This window comes from Hyla sarda, chromosome 1 (assembly GCF_029499605.1).
Source record: "Hyla sarda isolate aHylSar1 chromosome 1, aHylSar1.hap1, whole genome shotgun sequence".
NCBI classification, from domain to species: Eukaryota; Metazoa; Chordata; class Amphibia; order Anura; family Hylidae; genus Hyla; species Hyla sarda.
Window position 1 is genome coordinate 58,462,442 of NC_079189.1, and position 26,759 is coordinate 58,489,200.

Here is a 26,759-nt window from a genome sequence, read left to right on the forward strand (position 1 = left end):
GTGTCCGCCATTAACCCCTCAGGTGCCGGGATCAATACAGATCCCGGCATCTGCGGCGGTTCGCGATTTAAATGAACGATCGGATCGCCCGCAGCGCTGCTGCGGGGATCCGATCATTCATAACGCCGCACGGAGGTTCCCTCTCCTTCCTCCGTGCGGCTCCCGGCGTCTCCTGCTCTGGTCTGTGATCGAGCAGACCAGAGCAGGAGATGACCGATAATACTGATCTGTTCTATGTCCTATACATAGAACAGATCAGTATTAGCAATCAGGGTATTGCTATGAATAGTCCCCTATGGGGACTATTCAAGTGTAAAAAAAAATGTAAAAAAATGTAAAAGTAAAAGTAAAAAAAAAGTGAAAAATCCCCTCCCCCAATAAAAAAGTAAAACGTCCGTTTTTTCCTATTTTACCCCCAAAAAGCGTAAAAAACATTTTTTAGAGACATATTTGGTATCGCCGCGTGCGTAAATGTCCGAACTATTAAAATAAAATTTTAATGATCCCGTACGGTGAACGGCGTGAACGAAAAAAAATTAAAAAAGTCCAAAATTCCTACTTTTTTAATACATTTTATTAAAAAAAAAATTATAAAAAATGTATTAAAAGTTTTTTATATGCAAACGTGGTATCAAAAAAAATTACAGATCATGGCGCAAAAAATTAGCCCCCATACCGCCACTTATACGGAAAAATAAAAAAGTTAGAGGTCATCAAAATAAAGGGATTATAAACGTACTAATTTGGTTAAAAAGTTTGTGATTTTTTTTAAGCGCAACAATAATATAAAAGTATATAATAATGGGTATCATTTTAATCGTATTGACCCTCAGAATAAAGAACACATGTCACTTTTACCATAAATTGTACGGCGTGAAAACAAAACCTTCCAAAATTAGCAAAATTGCGTTTTTCGTTTTAATTTCCCCACAAAAATAGTGTTTTTTGGTTGCGCCATACATTTTATGATATAATGAGTTATGTCATTACAAAGGACAACTGGTCGCGCAAAAAACAAGCCCTCATACTAGTCTGTGGATGAAAATATAAAAGAGTTATGATTTTTAGAAGGCGAGGAGGAAAAAATGAAAACGTAAAAATTAAATTGTCTGAGTCCTTAAGGCCAAAATGGGCTGAGTCCTTAAGGGGTTAATTTTTGTATATGCAAATTTTCGCATATGGTAATTTTTGCAGACGCGAATTTTCGCATATGCGAAAATAAAACGAAAATATTACGAATATGCGAATATTCGCGAATATGACGAATATTCGTCCATATATTCGCGAATATTCGCGAATTCGAATATGGCCTATGCCACTCAACACTAATAGTTATGGGACTTTCCTTTACATAAGGTAAGGCTCTTTCTATGTGGTATATACAGTAAGGGGTCTCATTGAAAAGGTCCAAAGGCAAATAATTTAGTGCCAGTGTATCCACGATGTCCCACCCGCACTTCCTGACTTTGGACTCATGTCCGGCCGGCATGAGTCCAAAGTCTAGTCTTGTGCATGGACAGAATGTGGCTGGCACTAGAAGGGAGACCGCTAGTGGCCACATTTTCAAAGCTGAAAAATAATGTAAATAGTCAGAATTTATAAAAAAGAAATATATAGCAAATATTTTTTTTATCAATAAAGGAAGAACATATAAAAAATTAACTTAACCCCTTAAGGACCAAGGATGTACTGGTACGTCCTTGGTCCTGCTCCCCTGATATAACGCGGGGTTACACGGTAACCCCGCATCATATCACGGCGGGCCCGGCGTCATAGTGAAGCCGGGACCCGCCGCTAATAGCGCGCGGCGCCGCGATCAGAGCTGAGCCGCGCGGCTAAAACCGAAAGTGAAAGCTGCCGGTTAACTCAGTGGGCTGTTCGGGATAGCTGCGGCAAAATCGCGGCATCCCAAACAGCTTACAGGACAGCGGGAGGGCCCCTACCTGCCTCCTCGCTGTCCGATCGCCGAATGACTGCTCAGTGCCTGAGATCCAGGCCTGAGCACTCATGCGGCAGAATCATCGATCACTGGTTTCCTATGAGAAACCAGTGATCAATGATGATCAGTGTGTGCAGTGTTATAGGTCCCTATGGGAGCTATAACACTGCAAAAAAAAGTGAAAAAAAAGTGAATGAATATCATTTAACCCCTTCCCTATTAAAAGTTTGAATCACCCCCCTTTTCCCATAAAAAATAAAACACAGTGTAAATAAAAATAAAAATAAACATATATGGTATCACCGCGTGCGGAAATGTCCGAATTATAAAAATATATAATTAATGAAACCGCTCGGTCAATGGTGTGCGCGCAAAAAAATTCCAAAGTCCAAAATAGTGCATTTTTGGTCAATTTTTATATAATTTAAAAATGAATAAAAAGCAATATCAATGCAAAAATGGTACCGTTAAAAACTTCAGATCACGGCGCAAAAAATGAGTCCTCATACCGCCCCATACACGGAAAAATAAAAAAGTTATAGGGGTCAGAAGATGACAATTTTAAACGTATTAATTTTCCTGCATGTAGTTAGGATTTTTTCCAGAAGTACGACAAAATCAAACCTATATAAGTAGGGTATCATTTTAATCGTATGGACCTACAGAATAAAGATAAGGTGTAATTTTTACCGAAAAATTTACTACATAGAAACGGAAGCCCCCGAAAGTTACAAAACAGAGTTTTTTTTTTCAATTTTGTTGCACAATGATTTTTTTTTCCGTTTCACCGTAGATTTTTGGGCAAAATGACTGACGTCATTACAAAGTAGAATTAGTGGCGCAAAAAATAAGCAATCATATGGATAAATTGAAAAAGTTATGATTTTTTAAAGGCAAGGAGCAAAAAACGAAGATGCAAAAACGGAAAAAACCCCGGTCCTTAAGGGGTTAAATGACAGTGCCCATTTAAAATGGAATTTGAGGACTTTCATTTTGAAACCAGTTCCTCCCTTTAAACATAGTGAAAGGTACATTCTACTCTATGGGTTATTTTAGAATTGTTCACTTTCTCTTCCTAACCTGTCAAGGCTCCTTTACATTTAGCGGTGTAAGCTGACATTATGGCATTTTCTATTAAAATGTAGCAATGAAATACATACAACTTTCAGCCTGCTATGCTGACATCTACCATAAGTTGCATTTTCACTTTTGTAATCACTTCATCAGGTTTTGACATTATAATAGAAGACTTGGACATTTACATGATCACATAGCAAAGATAGATGTCCTTACTGTGACGTTTTGAAAGGTTATTAAACACATCTGTTTAGATTTCCCTAGATCAACGTGAGCAGGAAATATGTCAAAATTCTAAATTGAGATTTGATTAAAGGGAAAAGAGTTTTTGATATTTAAGAAGGAAACTTTGTTGTTTCCAGGGTAAGAGAAGAAGTAGTCAGCTGCATAGGGCTCCATTGAATGTGGGGTCATTTATAGATTGGTACATAGATAATTATACAACTATTATTCCAAACTGTGTGGTTTAAGATGATGGTTTAAAAGCTTATATCTCCCCTGAGAGGTATACAACCAGACCGCAAATATCCATTTTATTAGCAGGTATTGCTAATCTGAAAATAGCCCACTTTGCGCAATGAATGTGAAATGGAAATGGGAGCAGAGGGGATGGAGGCAAGGATGCTGTGTTTGCCGGGTCCTGCCTCCATTGCGCAAAGCCGGCCACTTCCAGATTAGCAATGCAGGCTAATACAACAAATGTCTCCGGAATCGAGTGATGCTTCATTGTAATCCGGTTCACTTGCACTATAACCCCGTGTATTGGATTTGGTGCCGGTAAACCTGATGTCAGTCCACAAAAAAACAAGCCTTCACACATTTATGTAAAAGGACATCAGAAAAAGATATAAAGCTCATCTGACATCTGGAGAAACAGTGAGGGACATATTCAACACTTTTCACGTTTTACCGAGTTTCGCACAAAGATTTCGGCGCAAAACAATCACATTACTTGGACTTGTGGGATTTAGTCTAGACCTCAGAACATTTTTAAAAAATCATACTCATGTTCACATGACAATTCTGGCACAAAGTTTACATTACCTTTGTAATGGTGTACAAATGTAAAAAAAAAAAAAAAGTTTTTTTTTTTTAATATTTCTGTACTCCTTCCAATGTTATATATTGATTTTTTTTAATGTGACATTGCAAAATACTATAAGTATTTTCAAATTATATTCATTTTGTAAATGAGGTCCGAACATACCATTTGGTGTAGTTTATTGTGAACTGGAGGCATGTTTGGCTTAGCTGCTTTGTGGTACTGTCATGTAAATCAGCATTTTCGCGATATTGGAAAATCACAGGAAAAATTGTGCAATTTCGCCAAAAAAAATTAAATAAAAAAAAGGCCTTTAAAATGGGTGTGGTACCGCAAAAGTACTGTTAATAAAGTGCAATGTTTATAAACAGTCTCTGAAGAATGCAGTACCAAAATATAAATTTGTGTGATTTTACTACTTGAATTTTTTTGAATTTCATGTTTGCACAAAAATGTAAAATTTTGGCATACAATGTAAAAAGTGTCGCAAAACAGAAACCGCCCATATTTCAAGGAAACTCAAGCGAGCATTGAAAATGTGGAAAGAAACAAAAAAGACGTGATTAATCTTGCTGGAACATAAATAACACAGATTTCTGTATATGTGCCCAATGTGTTGGACCAAAGTAAAGTCGGCCTTATGCAAAGTTTGTTATAGAACCTTCACTTCAACACAAACCTATGGTTATAAACCATTCCAAACCACCAACTCATATATACAATGATTTCATTATTAGAAAACCGAGCCTGTAAAATCCCAGTTTGGTCTGAACTTTGCTACAAGTTCTGTTCAGCTAGAATTTGGGTGGTTCAGTTCTGCATAACCTGTTAAAATAACATTAGCCAAATAGCAGAAAGTAAAAAGAGGAAGGATCACATGACCTTAGGGATTCTCTTAATACCTTTCAAACAGCTCTCCCAGCCAATCAGGATTCAGCATAGTGGAGATGGCAAAACCACTATAAAAGCCCACACACATAGCTTCAGCAGCCATTTTAGAGATAGCAGGTGTTAGGTGAAGTTCTCTGTGAGGGACAATGAGCAGTAAACAATACAGATAGGAGAAGGAGCATACATATATGATAATTGTAGTATAGCAGCAGAGGATGTTCTGCATCTGTTCTGACAAAAAAATTAGAATTGGAAGTTAAGTGTGCCAGTATATTTGTTTAACACCAATTGTGAAAAAAAACTGTGAATAGATGGTTTTATGTCACTTTCTGCACTTTCTAGGATGCTCCTTCTGTTGTTACATCCCAAAATGGGAATCATTCTTTACAGCTTGTAAAAAAAAAAAGCAGTTACTTCTTTACTTTCTAGACACAAACCCTTTAAAAAGGGAAAATGTTTACACCACTTGACAGACATTGTTTCTGACCACTGTGTATATAAACACTGACCTGACTGGCATCTGCCTTTAAAAGGGGATCCATTGTGAACATTAATTTTGCAATCTTTTTTGTAAAAATCACCTAGTGCAGTGTGTTTTTATTTAACCTGTTAGTTACCAGCGGCCATCATCCATTTATCCATTATCAGATGTGTTGCCATAATTTTGAAATTAAAGAGGTACTCTGCCCCTAGACATCATATATCCTACCCTTTGGATAAGATTTCTGATGCCTGGAGGTCCGGCCGCTTGGACCCACCACCAATCTCCAGCCCAGCACTTCAGTAATCCGCTGCATGGAGTGAACTGTGCTCCATGCCGGATGACAGGTGACCACAGCCGTCATACCCCCTCCCATAGACATGAATGGAGGGGGTGTGTCGACCATGGCCGGCCAAAGCCTAGCACAGCCGGCATTCTGAACATAAATGTTTGGAACACCGGGGTTCTGGGCCAGAGATCGCAGGGGGTCCCAACAGCTGGACCCCCAAAACAGACATCTTATTCCCTATCCCTTTAACTTTCCCTCAAAAACAGCTCAGAAGTACATCAGTTATACAGGGTTTTTAGGGTTCTTAGACAGCGTTGCACACACATTTTTGGGCTATTGAGGAAGTATAGGTTTGGACAAAACTAGTCCGGTCAGAATCCAAACTTTTTTCCAGAGATTGTCAAACCTTCAGAACCGAACTTATAAAACCTGCACTCATCTCGAATTGTTTTATAAATTGCAAATATATAAATATATATATATATATATATATATATATATATATATATATACATATATATATATATATATATATATATACATACATATATATATATATATATATTTTTCAATACCAGAGATTTATCCTTTCTTCCAGCCACATTTTCAACTACTTTTGAATGCAGATAGATAATGCAGTAACTTCATGCAATTGACATTTCTTTTTAAACCTCTCTTGAAGTAAAATCATTCTAAGTAACGTCTATATTATTGGAATTAATTTTACATCAACACAGGATGGCGGTTTCACCAATTATAACCTTTGCAAATGCCAAGCTTTATAATATACTGTTTATTGAGCATATAAGCTCTGGGATTCCCCCATACTGTCCACTTATGGGCAAGGTTTATATATACCCCACTGTTTTGTTGTCCAGTAGCCAGGACTGTCCTGCCAAAATCTGGCCTTGGTTTACATTCAAATCCCTTGTAACTTACCTCTATATTAAGCCTAAAACATAATGAAAATAGAATTTAAAAATGAATAAAAATAATTATATTTTTCCTGCACAAAATTATTTTGGGAACAAGGTTGCGATATTTTAATTCTGCGATCAGCTGGAGGCAGTCGTAAAGACGAAGGTAAAGTGTAGAAGATGAACAATTACACCAATTTCCTGCTAATGACTTTCTCGGATATTCTTCCCGGTGAAACCTGTGGTTTTGCTATCCGGGGCTACAGCTGGCACACGATCATGAAGAGCTGAGAGTCAGCCAACACAAGTCCCCTGCCAAAATGTCTGTTCATTTCATATGTCTCAGATGTGATGTCGTGTATTAAATATTCATGGCCATAATGTTCCTCTTATCTTAGTAAACATGACATTTCATTGGCAGCACGTCTAACATTGTGAATTGGCTTGCATAAGACGTATTGGCAGATCTCCGTAGGTGAGCATGATTAAAATCTTATCCTATACAAATAGACTATACAGAATCCTACAGATCATTCATATGCCTCATCTTACTACTGTGGAGATACAAAGGTTTTGACAAGAAAAATGGAAGGCGATTTCTTTTTTTTTTGTACATGAAATATTCCTGAAAGCTAAGCAAACAAAGGTCTGCTATCATCTCACATGGAGAAGCTATAAAACATGCAGAATGTGAATAGAGAAGTCAAATCATCTGGAAAAAAAGCTCTGAGTCCTTGCATCAGTAACAATTACTTTAACATAGGGTGTCCCAATACCAAGAACAGCATGCGACATATAACATAGTATGCCTTGTCATGTTTTTTAACATAGCCCCCCATAATCTTCAGTTAATTGTTTACTGTATGCCTCGCCATGTTGCATATCATATTTTTATTTCTATTTTGCAAAACTGCATCCTAGAAGATTGGTTATAAACTGTTATATTAGCATCCCTAATCTGGCTATTACCAAGGTAAAAGGGCTCAAACTATCCTGTTTAACATAATCCATAAAGGGGTATTCCAGCATTTAAAAACATATCCTCAGGATAGAGGATAAGTGTCTGATCGCAGGGGTCTCCAGAACAAGTCCCCTACTCTCCTCGATGCAGGGACAAACATTGTTTATGGGAGATACATGGGGACATAATTAAATGGGTATTTCAGCTTTATACATCTTATCCCCTATCCCCTAATGATGTCACGCCCCCCCCTCTCCCATAGACATGAATGGAGGGGGTGTGGTGTAATGTCACTAGGGGGTGTGACCGTGTCTTCACATCCCCGTTTCTGAAGCAGCGCCCGGAACAGAATGCCGAGGGCTGCACCAAGATTGTGGGGGTCCCCACCGGCGGGATCCCTGCGATCATACATCTTATCCCCTATCCTTTGGATAGGGGATAACATGTATAAAGCTGGATTACCCCTTTAAGGTGTCTCCAGTGCTCCCATAGACAATGAATGAAGGGCATACTTAACCTATTTTGGATACCCCATTGGTCCCAGATGGCAGACACTTATCCCCTATCCTGATGATTGGGGGTATGTTTTTAAAAGCAATGTACAACTAGTCTTGTTAAAGAAAGATACAGTATTCCTGTAAGAAGATGCATAAGAGTAGCACCTGATCACATCTGCATTTTGGTTTCTTTCAAAATGAGGGGGACCGATGGTCCCTTATGAACCCCATTGATTTGGGATATATCAGGCTATACTGATGTGTCATTTGGATGGGAAAAATAGGGCTAAATGCATCCCTATTATTTCCCTCAATTGCAAAAATCTGTGACTGAGGATCAAGATAGAAATTGACACCGAAGTAAAACAAACAGAAATGTAAGAAAGCTTAATTTGAAATTAAACTGATTTAAATAGTTATTTACATTTATTTATTTAACCCCCATTATTGAATTTTAAATTAAAGGAAGCCTTCCCAACCACTAATATTGCTGGGTAAGTAACATAAAAAGAAATGGAAATGTATATTCATGGCTATTCATGCTGGTAACATAGCAGAAATCAACTTTAATTCAATTCCATGCTGGATCGGCAAGTGCCTGCTGGGCATTGCCAATCTAGAGAAGTATCAATAAATGCTCTCTTGGGGTACGTTCAGGCATACAGGATCTGCTGCATATTTCTGATGCATATTTTGCGACCCAATAACTTCAACGGGTAGTAAAATCAACTGCAAAAATATGCAGCATAAATATGCAGAAGATCCTGTATGTATGAACTTACCCTTAGGCTAGGTTTCCACAAATGTTTTTTTCCAGCGTTTTTTTTTTTTTTAACACTGCCACTGTAGTTTTTGAGCCAAAAGCAGAAGTGTATTCATAAGGAATGGGAAATATAAAGGAAGGACTTATTCTTCTCCTTCCTACTGGATCCACTTCTGACTTTGGCTCAAAAAACTGTAGTGTCAGTTCTCCAAAAAAAAAAATGCCAGAAAAAAACTTCTATGGAAACCTAGCCTAAACCCTACCCTTTCATCCTGAAAAATGAGTGTAACGTCTCCATCATTCCTGACAGGCTTTCTTCCTTGGGCCGCGTTTACATGACCAAAAATGTGGGGAATATCCACCCAGGCAGACATTCAGCACGTTTGAATGATCTGGCGGGCATTAGGAATGCATGGAAATGTGCCGTCATAGACGGCAATGTATTCCCGAGAAGAATACGCAGAAAGAATAGAAGTGTATTCTTTTTGCGGTCCCTGGAATCGGGATTTCCATGGCAGAAACATTTGCAGCGGAAATTCCACCATATAGACAGTGCAGCAGTATTCCATTGAAATCATTGGCACTCTTCTGTAGCAGAATGTCTGTGCGGAGTATTCTGGCCTTAGAGGATAAGTCTTGCATTTTGAATTCTCAATACCAAGAGCATCTCTTAACCTGGAGGACCTAACACATCAAATAGTTAATTGGTTTCAGTGGGGGGTTGTGCAATACTTTATTTCCCCTCTGGGAGTGCTGCAGGGAAAATGAATACTTGCTTTGCAGCTCAATAAAAGAGGGCACAGCAGCAGGACATTATGTCAGGTAAGCAGGCATCCCCTTTAAGACACTGCAGTAGGCAAACTAAAGAAAAGCACGTTCTAAAATCAAGGCTCGGCTGCATCTGTCTGGTGTAATTACATTTTCAGTGAACACTCATTCGATCTCCTCCTGTTTTTCCTCCTGTTCTGAACACTTTTCATACAATGTAGTACTGCGGCAGTGAAAATCACTCCATCAGGAAGTTCTACAGACAAGCAATTCTCACACTGTCCCCTTGATCAGGAAATGTGTTATTTCAATTTCTGACATTCTCATATTCGTATGTAGAGCTATAAGAAAATAAATAAATTCTTACATTTGGAACAAAGCTGGGTGTAATAGATTTCTCCAATACTGCATCCCAGTTCATGTCTGCCAGGTACGGAGAAGTCTGAATGTCAGCTAGTGATGAAAAGCGGCACTCTGGGTCCTTGGTTAGGAGCTGTAAAAAGTACAATAAAGATTATTATCGTATATATGCAGAATTAAATTGTAATTCCATCGGATTCACTATCACAAAAACAATCCCACGCCCCCGATCAAGTATAAAAAAAAAACAAAAAATTGTGCAAATAATAATACCGCTGCGAAGAGACCAGTATGCAAAAAAACTGAGTGGGACTATTGGTAGTATAATGATGTGATGGGGATAAAGAACTGTAATAGAGAGAATGCCTAATTTACTAGTAGAGCTAGTAAATGTAAAAATAAAAAATGTTAATAGTTGTTTACCAGTAATTTGTTGTGTTTCTAACACTATGAGCCTATTCACACTACGGAATCCGTCAGCGCTAGGACCCTGCGGACATGTGCCATCATGATTGACGGCAATGCAGTCTATGCATAGTTCCACCAAAAGAATTAACATGCTCATTCTTTCGGCAGGCCTGGTATCCAGAATTTTGCAAATCTAGAATTTTCTTTCTGGAATAAGACTCTGTTAAATAATCAATATTTTCTTTCACACACACACACACACACACACACATATACATATACATATTTATATATATATATATATATATATATATATATATATATATATATGTGTATTATAACTTTTTTTAAAAAAATTTTGGGGGGGGGGGGGGGTGGGTTGTTACTATTTCTTCTTGTAGAGAACACCAACTGGCTTAGGGGGACTTACAGGCAATGCTCTCTGGGAAAAGGTATGCTAATTAGCTCTCCCTTAGAAGGACAAAAACTGTCTCCATGAGGCCACCTATGGGTACCATGTTCAGCAATTTCTAACCCAAATGGATTGGACACGGATGTCCGGGCAGTAACTCATGGCGCACATTCACTTATTTATTTGTTTGGCTTTTGATCACTGTGCCACTTTATGCGTGTTGTTTGTCACAAGGATTCATCACGGTGTGGTAAGCCCTTCTGGGTGTCCCTCCTACCGATCCAGGGGAGGTGTGTGTTGACATTTGGCTCCTCCCTTCCCTGTAAACTCCAGCCATTTCTGCATGGGCAGGATGTCATTGGTATACGGCTCTGCCGCGGATACTTGGGCTAATGCCTAGGTTAATGCGTAGGTGGAGCACTTGTGATACCCTAGTGGCTTTAGTGAAAAGGGACATTGAACCTGGACTCTTGCATGTGCCTTCTGGCCCGGAGGGGAAGGGTGGTTTTGTTGGGGGGGCCTCTCTACTCTCAGAGAAGGGCTTTGCAATGGACCACATCCTTGTGCAAGTTTTTTTTTTAGTTTAACACGTTTGCACTTTTTCTTTAGCACTTGGGTGATAGACTCTTAGATACAAAGCTACCTATACATGGGTAGACAGTTTTCTTCCCTCTGGAGGAAAGCTACTTTACATTCCTACATATTATACAATCTTTTCTGTATTGTCACAATAGCTTTGATGATAGCATTCGGACGAGTAGCTCCACGAAGATATGTGTCAGCTATGTTTAATGTCTGCTGGTTAATCGGGGAACATTTGCTGTTCTGTGCTCACAGAAGTGTGGTCTGAAGGAGCAGCTAAAAAACATAAGGCATCTTCAAGGACGTAATGGAGGAAACACATCATATAAGCTGTCAGCACCGTTATCAATCAACAAATATCAGCGGGCTCCTCACTGCCAATCTTTATGTAATAGAAGACTTGTTGGGCCTGACAGAAAGTGATTTACTCAGAGTTCACAAGGAGGCAGAATCCCCACATGATCTGTACAAGTCATGTGTGCAAGTCAATGAACTGTAAGGTACAGTGAGGTCACCCAGTGCTGCATCCTCCTCTCCCTCCTGAAGGTACATTATCCCCATATAATGTGATGATAGATGATGAAATATGGATAAGATAAGATCCCTTTATTATATGTAATGATTGATTTAGAATTAGCCGTCTGCAGCAAGGTCGATGGAGAAAGCTGCAGGCTACTTCATGGAGGGCAACGATTTATCAGCGTCAGTAGCTGAATTAAATATCGCTAGAGGCTTTGCTGACTCATTTTATAAAACTCTGCAGGGAATGTGTCATCAGAAAATGACCTGTTGTTTAAATCATGTTATTTGGTTAAAGGGGTACTCCGCCCCAAAACATCTTATCCCCTATCCAAAGGATAGGGGATAAGAAGTCTGATTACAGGGGCCTCGCTGCTGGGGACCCCCGCGATCTCCCTGCTGCACCCGGCGTTCGTTTGGAGCATCGGATGCAACGCCGAAGGATTGTGACGTCACAGCCATGCCCCGCTCGTGATGTCACGGCCATGCCCCTTCAATGCAAGTCTATGGGAGGGGGTGTGACGGCTGTGATATCACAAGCGGGGAGTGACCGTGACATCACGAGCCTCCACCCCGCATCGCCAGTCATTCGGCATGGAGCAAAGTTTGCTCCATGCACCGGATATCTGGGGTGCCGCAGCAGCTGAAATCTTGCAGTTTTTACTCAGGCCACCTAATAATAATAGCAGACATGTCCTGAAAAAACTTTTCAGCAGTCTCTTCTTTACCATGAAAGGCAGGATTACACTGAAAGGAGACATCTAAATACAGATAGGACAGGCAGCACCATTTACAATAGGTGATGGTCACAGAAGTCAGTCAGTCTGCTACAGACTATTGGTTCCAAAGGTCATTGTGGCTGCTGTAAATATTTCTGAATGTATATTTCTGAATGTTGTTAATAGCAAATTATGCTATATTTACTTTCAATACACATTTTAGTTTTTATATATTGTGCTGCTTCAGTATTTTTAGAATTTTAGTAACATTTTTCTGTGGTTACTGGAGGGCAATTTTATGTATTTATTTTTATACGTTTTTAAACATTTATTGACAAATACATCAGGTTTATGAAAAACAAATCAAATTTACAGTTTTAACCCTTCTTTCTCAATACTTCTGCAATTCACCCTGGCAGACTGTATAGTGGCGATATTCCATGTAGTAAATGGAGTATATCTTTAATCCACATAAGTCATGGGCCCAAACAATTCTTAACATTTAGATGGTCCACTAGTAGTAACCATAGGAAACGGAAAGAAAGGAAAAGCGGGACTATAGGAAACGGTTCGGTCAACACAACCTTTATTAGCCAGGTGTCAAGTACATATAAAGGGAATAAAGGGATCGGTAAACCCTGCAGAAATGTCACTGTATAAAGTGTATGTGGAGTCATGGCTTTATTCAGTCTTGATCTAATATTATTATTATAAGGTATTATAATACAGTCATCCTATACTGTTGACTTGACTTCATTCACTAAACCGTTGAATTATTACGTATAAGTGTTATTATTCAATCACTGTTCATGATATTATTCAGTCACTGGATAGAATTATTATTAATTCACTTGTCTTAGGTCTCCTGAGATGTCTGTGGCCATTGTAACGGGGCCTGCTGTTAATTCTGTTTGCCTTTATTTGACCTATGTAGTCTTCTACTGTATCTTTTTCTAATTATTGAAAGTAAGAGGCTTCATGTGGCTTCAGTCCACATAGGACAAAATTTACCACAAATTGGTTTATTTTAGGTTATACTCATGCAGCATTCAGGTAAAAAAAATATTTGGCATATCAGCTGGGTATATGACGATCATAACCACAGGCCCCCTGTGACTTAAAGGAGCCAAAATAGTGACCTTTTGCCTTCTATCAAGGTGGTATGTGTTTGCATACCATATTGTTTTACTGTATAGGAAAGCATAGCAGACTGTGTTTCCCATTCAATAGGCCACAGCAACAAACATGAACCATATGATAAACAATAAAAGTTTTTTGCATTGTGACCAATGGGTTACACATGCTACTAAATAGCTAAACAGTTACACATAGTAAGAGTATACATATCAACACTCCTGACATGTTATCAACATATAAAACACAGTATTATGCTATGTGGTGGAACATAGCTAAATGTGAACATAGTCTTAAAGGATTCCAAACAAAAGAAAAAAAGTTAAAGGGGTACTCCGGTGAAAACCTTTTTTCTTTTAAATCAACTGGTGGCAGAAAGTTAAACATATTTGTAAATTACCTCTATTAAAAAATCTTAATCCTTCCTGTACTTATTAGCTGCTGAATACTACAGAGGAAATTATTTTCTTTTTGGAATGCTCTCTGATAACATCACGAGCACAGTTCTCTCTGCTGACATTATTATAATAATAATAATAACGCTTTATTTATTGTTGTCCTTAGTTGGATTTGGACCCAAGTCCCCAGCACTGCAAGGCAGCAGTGCTAACCACTGAGCCACCATGCTGCCCTTAGCATACATCTGCTATGCATGATTGCTAAAATGGACAGAGATGTCAGCAGAGCGCACTGTGCTCGTGATGTCATCAGTGTTCCAAAAAGAAAGGAATTTCCTTTGTAGCATTCAGCAGCTAATAAGTACTGGAAGGATTAAGATTTTTTAATAGAAGTCATTTACAAATATGTTCACCTTTCTGCCACCAGTTGATTTAAAAGAAAAAATGTTTTCACCGGAATACCCCTTTAATTTAACAAACCTGACATTAAAGGGGTACTCTGGTGGAAAACATATATATATATATATATATATTTTTAAATCAACTGGTGCCAGAAAGTTAAACAGATTTGTAAATTAAAAACAAAAGGAAAAATAGCTAGCACAACAACCTAATACACAGGTGCCGCTGCTGTGGCAAATCAAAAAAGGAACAAACAAGAAAGTTGCTTTCTTGTTTGTACAGATTTGTAAATTATTATTAAAGGGAACCTCTAGTGGAAAACATTTTTTTTTTAAATCAACTTGTGCCAGAATGTTAAACAGATTTGTAAATTACTTCTTTTTAAAAATCTTAATCCTTCCAGTACTTATCAGCTTCTGTATAGTACAGAGGAAGTTAATTTATTTTTGAATTTCTTTTCTGTCTGTCCACTGTTCTCTCTACTGACAACTCTGTCCATGTCAGGAACTGTCCAGAGCAGGAGAAAATACCCATAGCAAACCTATCCTGCTCTGGACAATTCCTGACGTGTCAGCAGAGAGCACTTGTGGTCAGACAGAAAAGAAATTCAAAATGAAAATAACTTTCTCTCTCTGCATTATACAGCAGCTAAGTACTGGAAGGATTAAGATTTTTTTAATAGAAGTAATTTACAAATCTATTTAACTTTCTGGCACCAGTTGATTTAAAAAAAAAAATGTTTTCCACTGGAGTATCCCTTTAAAGGAAATTTGTCAGTGTCATTTGCTCTAACCTGTCAGTAAAGACAGGTAGTGCAGGTGACACTGATGACAATGATACTTACCTTAAAATACTGACCAAAGTCTTGATGACAATACTGACCAAAATACTATGTGTGAACCAGTGTTACAAGGTAATGCAAGACTTTATCTGTTTATTTTTCTCTCTCACAGATGCTGTAAGTACACATAAGTTAAAAACACTAAAGAAGCAATGAAAATACTAATAAAGTGTTACCTTTTTAAGTAACTCCACCATGTTTTTACACCATGTTGAAGAATAATGCACTCTTTCGATCTTGAACATGTTATTGATGTCGTCTATCGGAGTAGTTGAATGAATTTCATAAGGCCTCTAGAAAAAAATGAGAACACTGTGGTAAATCGATGCGATAATTACATGGCAACATAAAAATGGTATCAAAGTTTTGTCAATGTGTATTTCTGGATACTTAGACCATATATTTTATTGCCAGTGGTATAAGATATAGGTTATGTAGATTGATTTCATGCATAATATATACAGATCTGCTTACCCAACCTCTGAGGAGCTCATAAGCTGTGATTCCTAGTGACCACCAATCAACTGGGTATGAGTATCCGAGCCCCACCTCCATGAAGGACTGGAACACTTCTGGCGCTAGAGACACAACATATATATATACAGTATTAGGTAACTATCAGCAATGCAGCAATCTATATTTTCTTTGTTATCATATGTTATAATGTTGTTACTCTATTCATCAATGTAAAGTCTACTTTTATACTCTTTCCTTTAACTATTTATTTTAATTAAAGGGGGTTATCCCAAGATTGAAGGGTATCACCTATTTACAATATAGGGCCTAACTAGCTAATTGGCGAGGTTATGACACTGAGTGAATGAAGCAGCAGCATGCATGCTCGGCTACCACTCCATTCATTGTCTATGGCAGGCATAGGCAACCTTCGGCACTGCAGATGTTTTGGACTACATCTCCCATAATACTCTTACAACCAAAATGCTGACAAAGCATCATGGGAGATGTAGTCCAAAACATCTGCAGTGCCGAGGTTGCCTATGCCTGGTCTATGGGGTAAAGTATTTGCTAAGATCGAAAGAGAGTGAATGGAGCGTTGTCCAAACACACATGGGGGGAGATTTAACAATGTGTGTTTAGCTAAACATGTTGAGGGCAAAATCGTTCAAGTAAGCAAAAAAGTTGCTCGCAAAAAGTTGCCAAACCAAATTTGCACTTTTATTACACACCAAAAAAAGGGCTGTGAAATGCTTGATAAATTCCCCCCATGTTGTCCCTCTATTTCTTCAGGGGACAATTGATATTCATTCATGTGATCAGTGGAGGTCTAAGGCCAGGTTTTTCTCCAGAACATTGAAACTCATTTAATGTACTGGCAGATCTCCGCTCCGCAGACATTGCCATCTATGGGGACAGTAATGTCTCTGCAGTCCTAGCAATCCTGCACTCCAAATCTCCGGTAATATTTTGTCCATCCGAAGATTACGCAGTGTGAAACCACCTAACCAGACAGACTACCATGGTAAAAACTTCCATAAATGTGTTACACCTATGAAAACTGCACTTATCAATATCCACATCATGAAACTGTAGTGATTTGGGTTAAAACCACTAGTATTTTTGCCATGTGTTTGTTCCTGACCTTCAAAAGGCCATAAAAACAGAAAAGCACTATGTAAACCCAGTCAAAGAGCCAAGCAAGCAGCTGCAATAAAAATCCCTTTATCTTGGGAATGACTACTGTATCATTGGCCCTTATATTTACAGCAACTGTGTTTCAAGGTGTATACAAGGATTCTATGAGGTATGTAAGCCTTGCGTCGCACAGATATCACTAGATTACATATAATTAATAGGTTACTTTCTCCTATTAATCCTGATTTATACTGATGTTCCTCTTTCATCCTGGAATAAATAGCTCTAAATGATAGCACTGGATATACATTTTCTCTTGTCCACCTGCTGGGCACTGGAGGTGCGATAGTTAAACACATTTCTGAAAAAGCATTGATGTAACATGTTTTTCCTCTATCTCCATCAGCCTTCACAGAGGATGGTGAATTGAGCAGCGCTACACTGTAGAATTGCACTTTGCTTTGCTATCATGGTGTATAATCACCGGCTGCTATTCACAGCCGCCTGATAAGAATCATATAATTTGACAGCAGTCACATCCCAGGAAAAAAAAAAATCTGTCACTTTCACAACAAAGTGTTTAGGCATCTCCAGACGCTGTGTACATTACGGAGAAATGTTTTCTAAAAATACAGAAATTCACTGCCTGGCACATGACTGGCACATGACTGGTATGTTCAGCTTTTACTTATATGTTGCAGGCAGTTTGGGCACATTTTGGAGAGAAAACTGGAAAGATAACTTCATGCTGGGTTTCGCAGCAATCTGACATTTTTGTCTGACTACAGACCATACCTTCATTGTCTGAATAAAGAGGAAACACCTCATCCCTACAGTTCTGCACCAACCAGTATAAACTATGGCCCAAAGTACACCATAAAGGGGTATTCCGGCTTTATACATCTTATCCCCTATCCAAAGGATAGGGAATAAGATGTATGACCGCAGGGGTCCCGCCGCTGGGGACCCTCGCAATCTCATTGCAGCTCCCAGCATTCTGTGCCAGGCTCTGCCTCCGAGACGGGGACATAACGTCATGGCCACACCCCCTAGTGACATCACACCGTGCCCCCTCCATTCATGTCTATGACGTCACGCCCCTTCACATAGACATGAATGGAGGGGTGTGGCGTGATGTATAAAGCTGGAATACTCCTTTAAATGTGCATTGTCAGTTCATAAAACTGTTGTTACTGATAAAAATTTAAAATCTTTTGCAATATGGTTGTTTACATTGTGTTTTATATTTAAGAAAGAAAACTGCTTCTGAAAATCCCACCACTAGGAGTCCTCATACATACTGGGACACTAACCAGTCCTGCAGCAGCCTCAGGCTTGTCCATGAGTCATAGACAAAAACTGACCCATGGACAAGGCTGCATGAGCAGACACACCAATAGCCTTCCCTCGCCACAAGGAGGGAGACACCCCATTCCCCTGAGAGAATTTCTAACACTAATAGCTAATGAAAATTATATGTCATGTGGCTAAAGTGATGAAACCCAATGTCCCTCTGTGAACTCCCCAGTGTCTTTTTTCAAATAAAGCTGTTTTCTTACACAAAGCCCAGGAATGAGACTTCTGATAGCCTGTGAAACTTTACTTAAAGGGATGATGCTGAAAAGCTAAACAATCTTTTCAGCCAAACTTTTGGCAAGGAAATAGGCTTTAACTTGATTGTAGACAGGGCAAGTGACAGTGTGGCCTATTTTTTTAAAGTATGACTGACATTATCTATACCTCAGCTCACAGCACTCGATTTTCTTACGAGTGTGTGGTATGACAGTAACTGAGGAGACCTGACCAAAGCCAGGGCTGATCTGACTAAAGACAAAAAATTTCCATCTCCTTTTCCAGGTTAGTGGAGTTGAATCTGTAAAAATTCCTGCATTAATTGGCTAGGAGTTTAGCCTGTGACTAGACTCTTACTTCTGCTGTAAAAAATGCAATATAACATTGCAAGAATTAACTACACTTGCAAACTCAGTGTTTGCATGTTATAAACAGAGAAATACAGGAAAATTCAGGACCTAGTTCTTTAGCACCTGAACTACACACACCTTACTGTCCAGCATGTCATTTGATACCTTAGCCACTCATCTAAGTAGAAGCTGGTAGAGCTATGGTATCAATACCTAGGCATTTAACAGAGAAAGTGCATGTCACCACGTAGGATTTAGAGTGAAGTAAAGGTGGATTATATTCCGTCCTCTGGGTTTCACAATCTAAGTTTTTTTATGTTATACATATACATACACAAAATACCAAAGGCAAATTTAACAGGTAGGCAGAAAATAATTTAGTATGTTTTTGGACTGAAGGAGAATATATTTTAAATTGTGGGAGACATTCTTTTAGATTTTTGATACAGATCTATGACCCCCATACTATAAGGCATTAGTTCTAATCACTGAACAATTTTATGTTAGCCATAGACATATAGTAACATACCTGTTGGTCAAATGCCTAATGTTTAACCTACAGCTATCTCTCCCCATCCCCATACACATGCATCCTTAGCTTGGACAATAGAGAGAGGCGAGAAATCCAGCATAATGGCCTTCCTCTGTTGACAACGCAACTACCAACAACAAATGGATAGGACACTTAAAATTCTACATGCACCGTCCTTATCTCCATAAAGCGCTGGCTGGTCCAGTCAAAATGTAGGGATCTGGCAACAGATATGTGCAAAATTTCCCTACGACTAAAATCAGTTCTATTCATCGGAATGGGAATATTTTACTACCAAGTGAATACAGTATACCCTTAAAGGTATACATTTTTTTCAAATCAACTGATTTGTAAATTACTTCTATTTAATAATTTTAATCCTTCCAGTATTTATCAGCTGCAGTATACTACTGAGGTAGTTCTTTTCTCTTTTGAATTTCCTTTCTGTCTGACCACAGTGCTCTCTGCTGACACCTTTGTCGATTTTGGGAACTGTCCAGCGTAGGAGAAAATCCCCATAACAAACCTATCCTGCTCTGGACAGTTCCTAAAATGGACAGAGGTGTCATCAGAGAGCATTGTGGTCAGACAGAAAGGAAATTCAAAAAGAAAAGAACTTCCTGTGGAGTATACAGCAGCTGATAAGTACTGGAAGGATTAAGATTTTTAAATAGAAGTAATTTATACATCTGTTTAACTTTCTGGAACCAGTTTATAAAAAAAAATTATAATTCCACCGGAGTACCCCTTTAAGGGGGGACCAAAATGCTATTTGATATTCTCAGGAACTATGGCCTAGGTGCAACTGCAACCAATGTACCGTTGGCCATATCCATGGATGGACATGGAATGACTGAAGCTTTCTTCTATAGCATATAAAAGGGTAGCAATAAAATATACACAGTAGTGAGACAATGTTCAGTGGTTAGCAGTGTTGTCTTACAGCATTGAGGTCCTTATTTGGAAACCAATGAAGGAACATCGGGTTTGTATATTTTTTTAAGTGTTTACATGGGTTTCCTTTGAGTACAATAGTTTGCAAAACATACAAAAAGATTGGTCCCATTGTGCATGAGATAAAGAAATTGTGGACAGGGACTGATGTAAGTGACAATAGCCTTTGTTCATTTTTCTTTTTTAATGGTTGACAGTTCCTTGCAGCACTGTCACGATGCCGGCTGGCAGGTAGTGGATCCTCTGTGCCAGAGAGGGATTGGCGTGGACCGTGCTAGTGGACCGGTTCTAAGCCACTACTGGTTTTCACCAGAGCCCGCCGCAAAGCGGGATGGTCTTGCTGCGGCGGTAGTGACCAGGTCGTATCCACTAGCAACGGCTCACCTCTCTGGCTGCTGAAGATAGGCGCGGTACAAGGGAGTAGGCAGAAGCAAGGTCGGACGTAGCAGAAGGTCGGGGCAGGCAGCAAGGATCGTAGTCAGGGGCAACGGCAGAAGGTCTGGAACACAGGCTAGGAACACACAAGGAACGCTTTCACTGGCACTAAGGCAACAAGATCCGGCAAGGGAGTGCAAGGGAAGTGAGGTAATATAGGGAAGTGCACAGGTGATTACCCTAATTGGAACCACTGCGCCAATCAGCGGCGCAGTGGCCCTTTAAATCGCAGAGACCCGGCGCGCGCGCGCCCTAGGGAGCGGGGCCGCGCGCGCCGGGACAGAACAGACGGGGAGCGAGTCAGGTAGGGGAGCCGGGGTGCGCATCGCGAGCGGGCGCTACCCGCATCGCGAATCGCATCCCGGCTGGCAGCGGGATCGCAGCGCCCCGGGTCAGAGGACGTGACCGGAGCGCTGCAGCGGAGAGAGAGAAGCGAGCGCTCCGGGGAGGAGCGGGGACCCGGAGCGCTCGGCGTAACAGTACCCCCCCCCTTGGGTCTCCCCCTCTTCTTAGAGCCTGAGAACCTGAGGAGCAGACTTTTGTCTAGGATGTTGTCCTCAGGCTCCCAGGATCTCTCTTCAGGGCCACAACCCTCCCAGTCCACTAAAAAAAAATTTTTTCCTCTGACCTTTTTGGCAGCTAAGATTTCCTTGACCGAGAAGATGTCCGAGGAGCCGGAAACAGGAGTGGGAGGAACAGATTTGGGAGAAAAACGGTTGAGGATGAGTGGTTTGAGAAGAGAGACGTGAAAGGCATTAGGGATACGAAGAGAAGGAGGAAGAAGAAGTTTATAAGAGACAGGATTAATTTGACGCAAAATTTCGAAAGGACCAAGATAGCGTGGTCCCAACTTGTAGCTAGGGACACGGAAGCGGACATATTTAGCGGAGAGCCATACCTTGTCTCCAGGGGAAAAAACGGGAGGAGCTCTTCTTTTCTTATCCGCGAATCTCTTCATGCGTGAAGAAGCCTGTAAGAGAGAATTTTGGGTCTCTCTCCATATGATGGAAAGGTCACGAGAAATTTCATCCACAGCGGGCAGACCAGAGGGCAAGGGAGTAGGGAGGGGGGGAAGAGGGTGACGGCCGTACACCACGAAAAATGGGGATTTGGAGGAAGATTCAGAGACCCTGAAGTTATACGAGAATTCGGCCCATGGGAGGAGATCTGCCCAGTCATCCTGGCGGGAGGAAACAAAATGTCGCAAATAATCACCCAAGATCTGGTTAATTCTTTCTACTTGTCCATTGGACTGGGGATGATATGCAGAAGAAAAATTTAATTTAATCTTGAGTTGTTTACAGAGAGCCCTCCAGAATTTAGACACGAATTGGACGCCTCTATCCGAGACAATCTGCGTAGGCAACCCGTGAAGACGAAAAATGTGTACAAAAAATTGTTTAGCCAACTGAGGCGCAGAAGGAAGACCAGGAAGAGGGATGAAATGTGCCATTTTGGAGAATCGATCAACGACCACCCAAATAACAGTGTTGCCACGGGAAGGGGGTAAATCAGTAATAAAATCCATACCAATCAGAGACCAAGGCTGTTCGGGGACAGGCAGAGGATGAAGAAAACCAGCGGGCTTCTGGCGAGGAGTCTTATCCCGGGCACAGATAGTGCAGGCTCGCACAAAGTCCACAACATCCGTCTCCAGAGTCGGCCACCAATAGAAGCGGGAGATGAGTTGCACAGATTTCTTGATACCCGGATGACCTGCGAGATGGGAGGAGTGACCCCATTTGAGGATTCCGAGGCGTTGGCGAGGAGAAACAAAGGTCTTTCCTGGAGGAGTCTGCCTGATGAAGGCAGGAGAAGTGGAGATCAGGCAGTCGGGTGGAATGATGTGTTGCGGAGAGAGTTCAACTTCTGAGGCATCCGAGGAACGAGAGAGAGCATCGGCCCTAATGTTCTTATCGGCAGGACGAAAGTGAATCTCAAAATTAAATCGGGCAAAGAACAGAGACCACCGGGCCTGGCGAGGATTCAGCCGTTGGGCAGACTGGAGGTAGGAGAGGTTCTTGTGGTCGGTGTAGATAATAACAGGAGAACTTGATCCCTCCAGCAGATGCCTCCATTCCTCAAGTGCTAATTTAATGGCTAGAAGCTCTCGATCCCCGATGGAGTAGTTCCTCTCCGCTGGAGAGAAGGTCCTAGAGAAAAAACCACAAGTGACAGCATGCCCGGAAGAATTTTTTTGTAGGAGAACAGCTCCAGCTCCCACTGAGGAGGCATCAACCTCCAATAGGAAGGGTTTGGAAGGGTCAGGTCTGGAGAGGACGGGAGCCGAAGAAAAGGCAGACTTGAGTCGTTTAAAGGCGTCTTCTGCTTGAGGAGGCCAGGACTTGGGATCAGCATTTTTTTTGGTTAAAGCCACGATAGGAGCCACAATGGTAGAAAAATGTGGAATAAATTGCCTGTAATAATTGGCGAACCCCAAAAAGCGTTGGATAGCACGGAGTCCGGAGGGGCGTGGCCAATCTAAGACGGCAGAGAGTTTGTCTGGATCCATCTGTAGTCCCCGGCCAGAGACCAAATATCCAAGAAAAGGAAGAGATTGGCATTCAAACAGACATTTCTCAATTTTGGCATAGAGTTGGTTGTCACGAAGTCTCTGAAGAACCATACGGACATGCTGGCGGTGTTCTTCTAGATTGGCAGAAAAAATTAGGATATCGTCCAGATATACAACAACACAGGAGTATAACAGATCACGAAAAATTTCATTGACAAAGTCTTGGAAGACGGCAGGGGCGTTGCACAGGCCAAAGGGCATGACCAGATACTCAAAGTGTCCATCTCTGGTGTTAAATGCCGTTTTCCACTCGTCCCCCTCTCTGATGCGGATGAGGTTATAGGCGCCTCTTAAGTCCAATTTAGTAAAGATGTGGGCACCTTGGAGGCGATCAAAGAGTTCAGAGATGAGGGGTAAGGGGTAGCGGTTCTTAACCGTGATTTTATTAAGACCGCGGTAGTCAATGCAAGGACGTAGGGAGCCATCTTTTTTGGACACAAAGAAAAATCCGGCTCCGGCAGGGGAGGAGGATTTACGGATAAAGCCCTTTTTTAGATTCTCCTGGACGTATTCGGACATGGCAAGAGTCTCTGGGGCAGAGAGAGGATAAATTCTGCCCCGGGGTGGGGTAGTGCCCGGGAGGAGGTCGATAGGGCAATCATAAGGCCTGTGAGGAGGTAGAGTCTCAGCTTGTTTTTTGCAGAAAACATCCGCGAAGTCCATATAGGCCTTAGGGAGACCGGTTACTGGAGGAACCACAGAGTTACGGCAAGGGTTACTGGGAACCGGTTTTAGACAGTTCTTGGAACAAGAGGACCCCCAACTCTTGATCTCCCCAGTGGACCAATCCAGGGTTGGGGAATGAAGTTGAAGCCAGGGAAGTCCAAGGAGAATCTCCGAGGTGCAATTGGGGAGGACCAAAAGTTCAATTCTCTCATGATGAGATCCGATGCTCATAAGAAGGGGCTCCGTGCGGAAACGTATGGTACAGTCCAATCTTTCATTATTTACACAATTGATGTAGAGGGGTCTGGCGAGACTGGTCACTGGGATGTTGAACCTGTTGACGAGAGAGGCCAAAATAAAATTTCCTGCAGATCCAGAGTCCAAGAAGGCCACAGTAGAGAAGGAGAAGGCAGAGGCAGACATCCGCACAGGCACAGTAAGACGTGGAGAAGCAGAGTAGACATCAAGGACTGTCTCACCTTTGTGCGGAGTCAGCGTACGTCTTTCCAGGCGGGGAGGACGGATAGGACAATCCCTCAGGAAGTGTTCGGTACTAGCACAGTACAGGCAGAGGTTCTCCATACGGCGTCGTGTCCTCTCTTGAGGTGTCAGGCGAGACCGGTCGACCTGCATAGCCTCCACGGCGGGAGGCACAGGAACAGATTGCAGGGGACCAGAGGAGAGAGGAGCCGAGGAGACGAAACGCCTCGTGCGAACAGAGTCCATATCTTGGCGGAGTTCCTGACGCCTTTCAGAAAAACGCATGTCAATGCGAGTGGCTAGGTGAATAAGTTCATGTAGATTAGCAGGAATTTCTCGTGCGGCCAGAACATCTTTAATGTTGCTGGATAGGCCTTTTTTGAAGGTCGCGCAGAGGGCCTCATTATTCCAGGACAATTCTGAAGCAAGTGTACGGAATTGTACGGCATACTCGCCAACGGAAGAATTACCCTGGACCAGGTTCAACAGGGCAGTCTCAGCAGAAGAGGCTCGGGCAGGTTCCTCAAAGACACTTCGGATTTCCGAGAAGAAGGAGTGTACAGAGGCAGTGACGGGGTCATTGCGGTCCCAGAGCGGTGTGGCCCATGACAGGGCTTTTCCGGACAGAAGACTGACTACGAAAGCCACCTTAGACCTTTCAGTGGGAAACAGGTCCGACATCATCTCCAGATGCAGGGAACATTGGGAAAGAAAGCCACGGCAAAACTTAGAGTCCCCATCAAATTTATCCGGCAAGGATAAGCGTATCCCAGGAGCGGCCACTCGCTGCGGAGGAGGTGCAGGAGCTGGCGGAGGAGATGACTGCTGAAGCTGTGGTAGTAACTGTTGTAGCATAACGGTCAGTTGAGACAGCTGTTGGCCTTGTTGCGCTATCTGTTGTGACTGCTGGGCGACCACCGTGGTGAGGTCAGCGACAACTGGCAGAGGAACTTCAGCGGGATCCAGGGCCGGATCTACTGTCACGATGCCGGCTGGCAGGTAGTGGATCCTCTGTGCCAGAGAGGGATTGGCGTGGACCGTGCTAGTGGACCGGTTCTAAGCCACTACTGGTTTTCACCAGAGCCCGCCGCAAAGCGGGATGGTCTTGCTGCGGCGGTAGTGACCAGGTCGTATCCACTAGCAACGGCTCACCTCTCTGGCTGCTGAAGATAGGCGCGGTACAAGGGAGTAGGCAGAAGCAAGGTCGGACGTAGCAGAAGGTCGGGGCAGGCAGCAAGGATCGTAGTCAGGGGCAACGGCAGAAGGTCTGGAACACAGGCTAGGAACACACAAGGAACGCTTTCACTGGCACTAAGGCAACAAGATCCGGCAAGGGAGTGCAAGGGAAGTGAGGTAATATAGGGAAGTGCACAGGTGATTACCCTAATTGGAACCACTGCGCCAATCAGCGGCGCAGTGGCCCTTTAAATCGCAGAGACCCGGCGCGCGCGCGCCCTAGGGAGCGGGGCCGCGCGCGCCGGGACAGAACAGACGGGGAGCGAGTCAGGTAGGGGAGCCGGGGTGCGCATCGCGAGCGGGCGCTACCCGCATCGCGAATCGCATCCCGGCTGGCAGCGGGATCGCAGCGCCCCGGGTCAGAGGACGTGACCGGAGCGCTGCAGCGGAGAGAGAGAAGCGAGCGCTCCGGGGAGGAGCGGGGACCCGGAGCGCTCGGCGTAACAAGCACGCAGCAGGAATCCCGTATTTACTAGAATGTGTAATAAGAGTTGCGCCCAGTGGACATATATGCTTGTGAGCCATAATCTACTGTAAGCAGGCTTCATAACTGGTGTTTTGCTTCTATAAAATCTTTAGTGTAAATGGTAATATCTATATTGGAAGGGCCCCCTGGGAGATGACTATAAAATATGTATTCACCACTTTTGAGTATAACACAGAGAAGAACGTGTTTTCTATGGTAATAGTATGTTTTTTTTTTTTTTTTTTTTAACCTCCTGTTGGTCCTTTATAAGAGTCCCCACTTTTCTGTAATTAAAGCTTAATTATTTTATAATGAAAAATGCAGTAATCTGTTAATATTGTTAATTTACTTTTCCTCCTTTTAGTATCGTCAATGAATAAGTAGGCATCCTTGTTTACATTTAGAAGTGGAAAACCCTTGTAGGCTAAATACTTTTAACCCCTTAAGGACCGGGGTTTTTTCAGTTTTTGCATTTTCGTTTTTTGCTCCTTGCCTTTAAA

General features: G+C 41.7%; 1 protein-coding gene across 1 annotated transcript in view; it reads right to left on the reverse strand.

The window, feature by feature from the left end:
* STK32B (serine/threonine kinase 32B) overlaps positions 1-26,759 on the reverse strand; it is a 348,151-nt gene that overhangs the window by 64,724 nt on the left and 256,668 nt on the right. The window contains exons 7-9 of the mRNA XM_056555131.1: positions 15,875-15,978; positions 15,577-15,693; positions 9,993-10,118 (exon numbers count right to left, since the gene is read on the reverse strand). Of these exons, the coding sequence (XP_056411106.1) occupies positions 9,993-10,118; positions 15,577-15,693; positions 15,875-15,978 (347 nt within the window). The remainder of the gene's footprint in view (positions 1-9,992; positions 10,119-15,576; positions 15,694-15,874; positions 15,979-26,759) is intronic.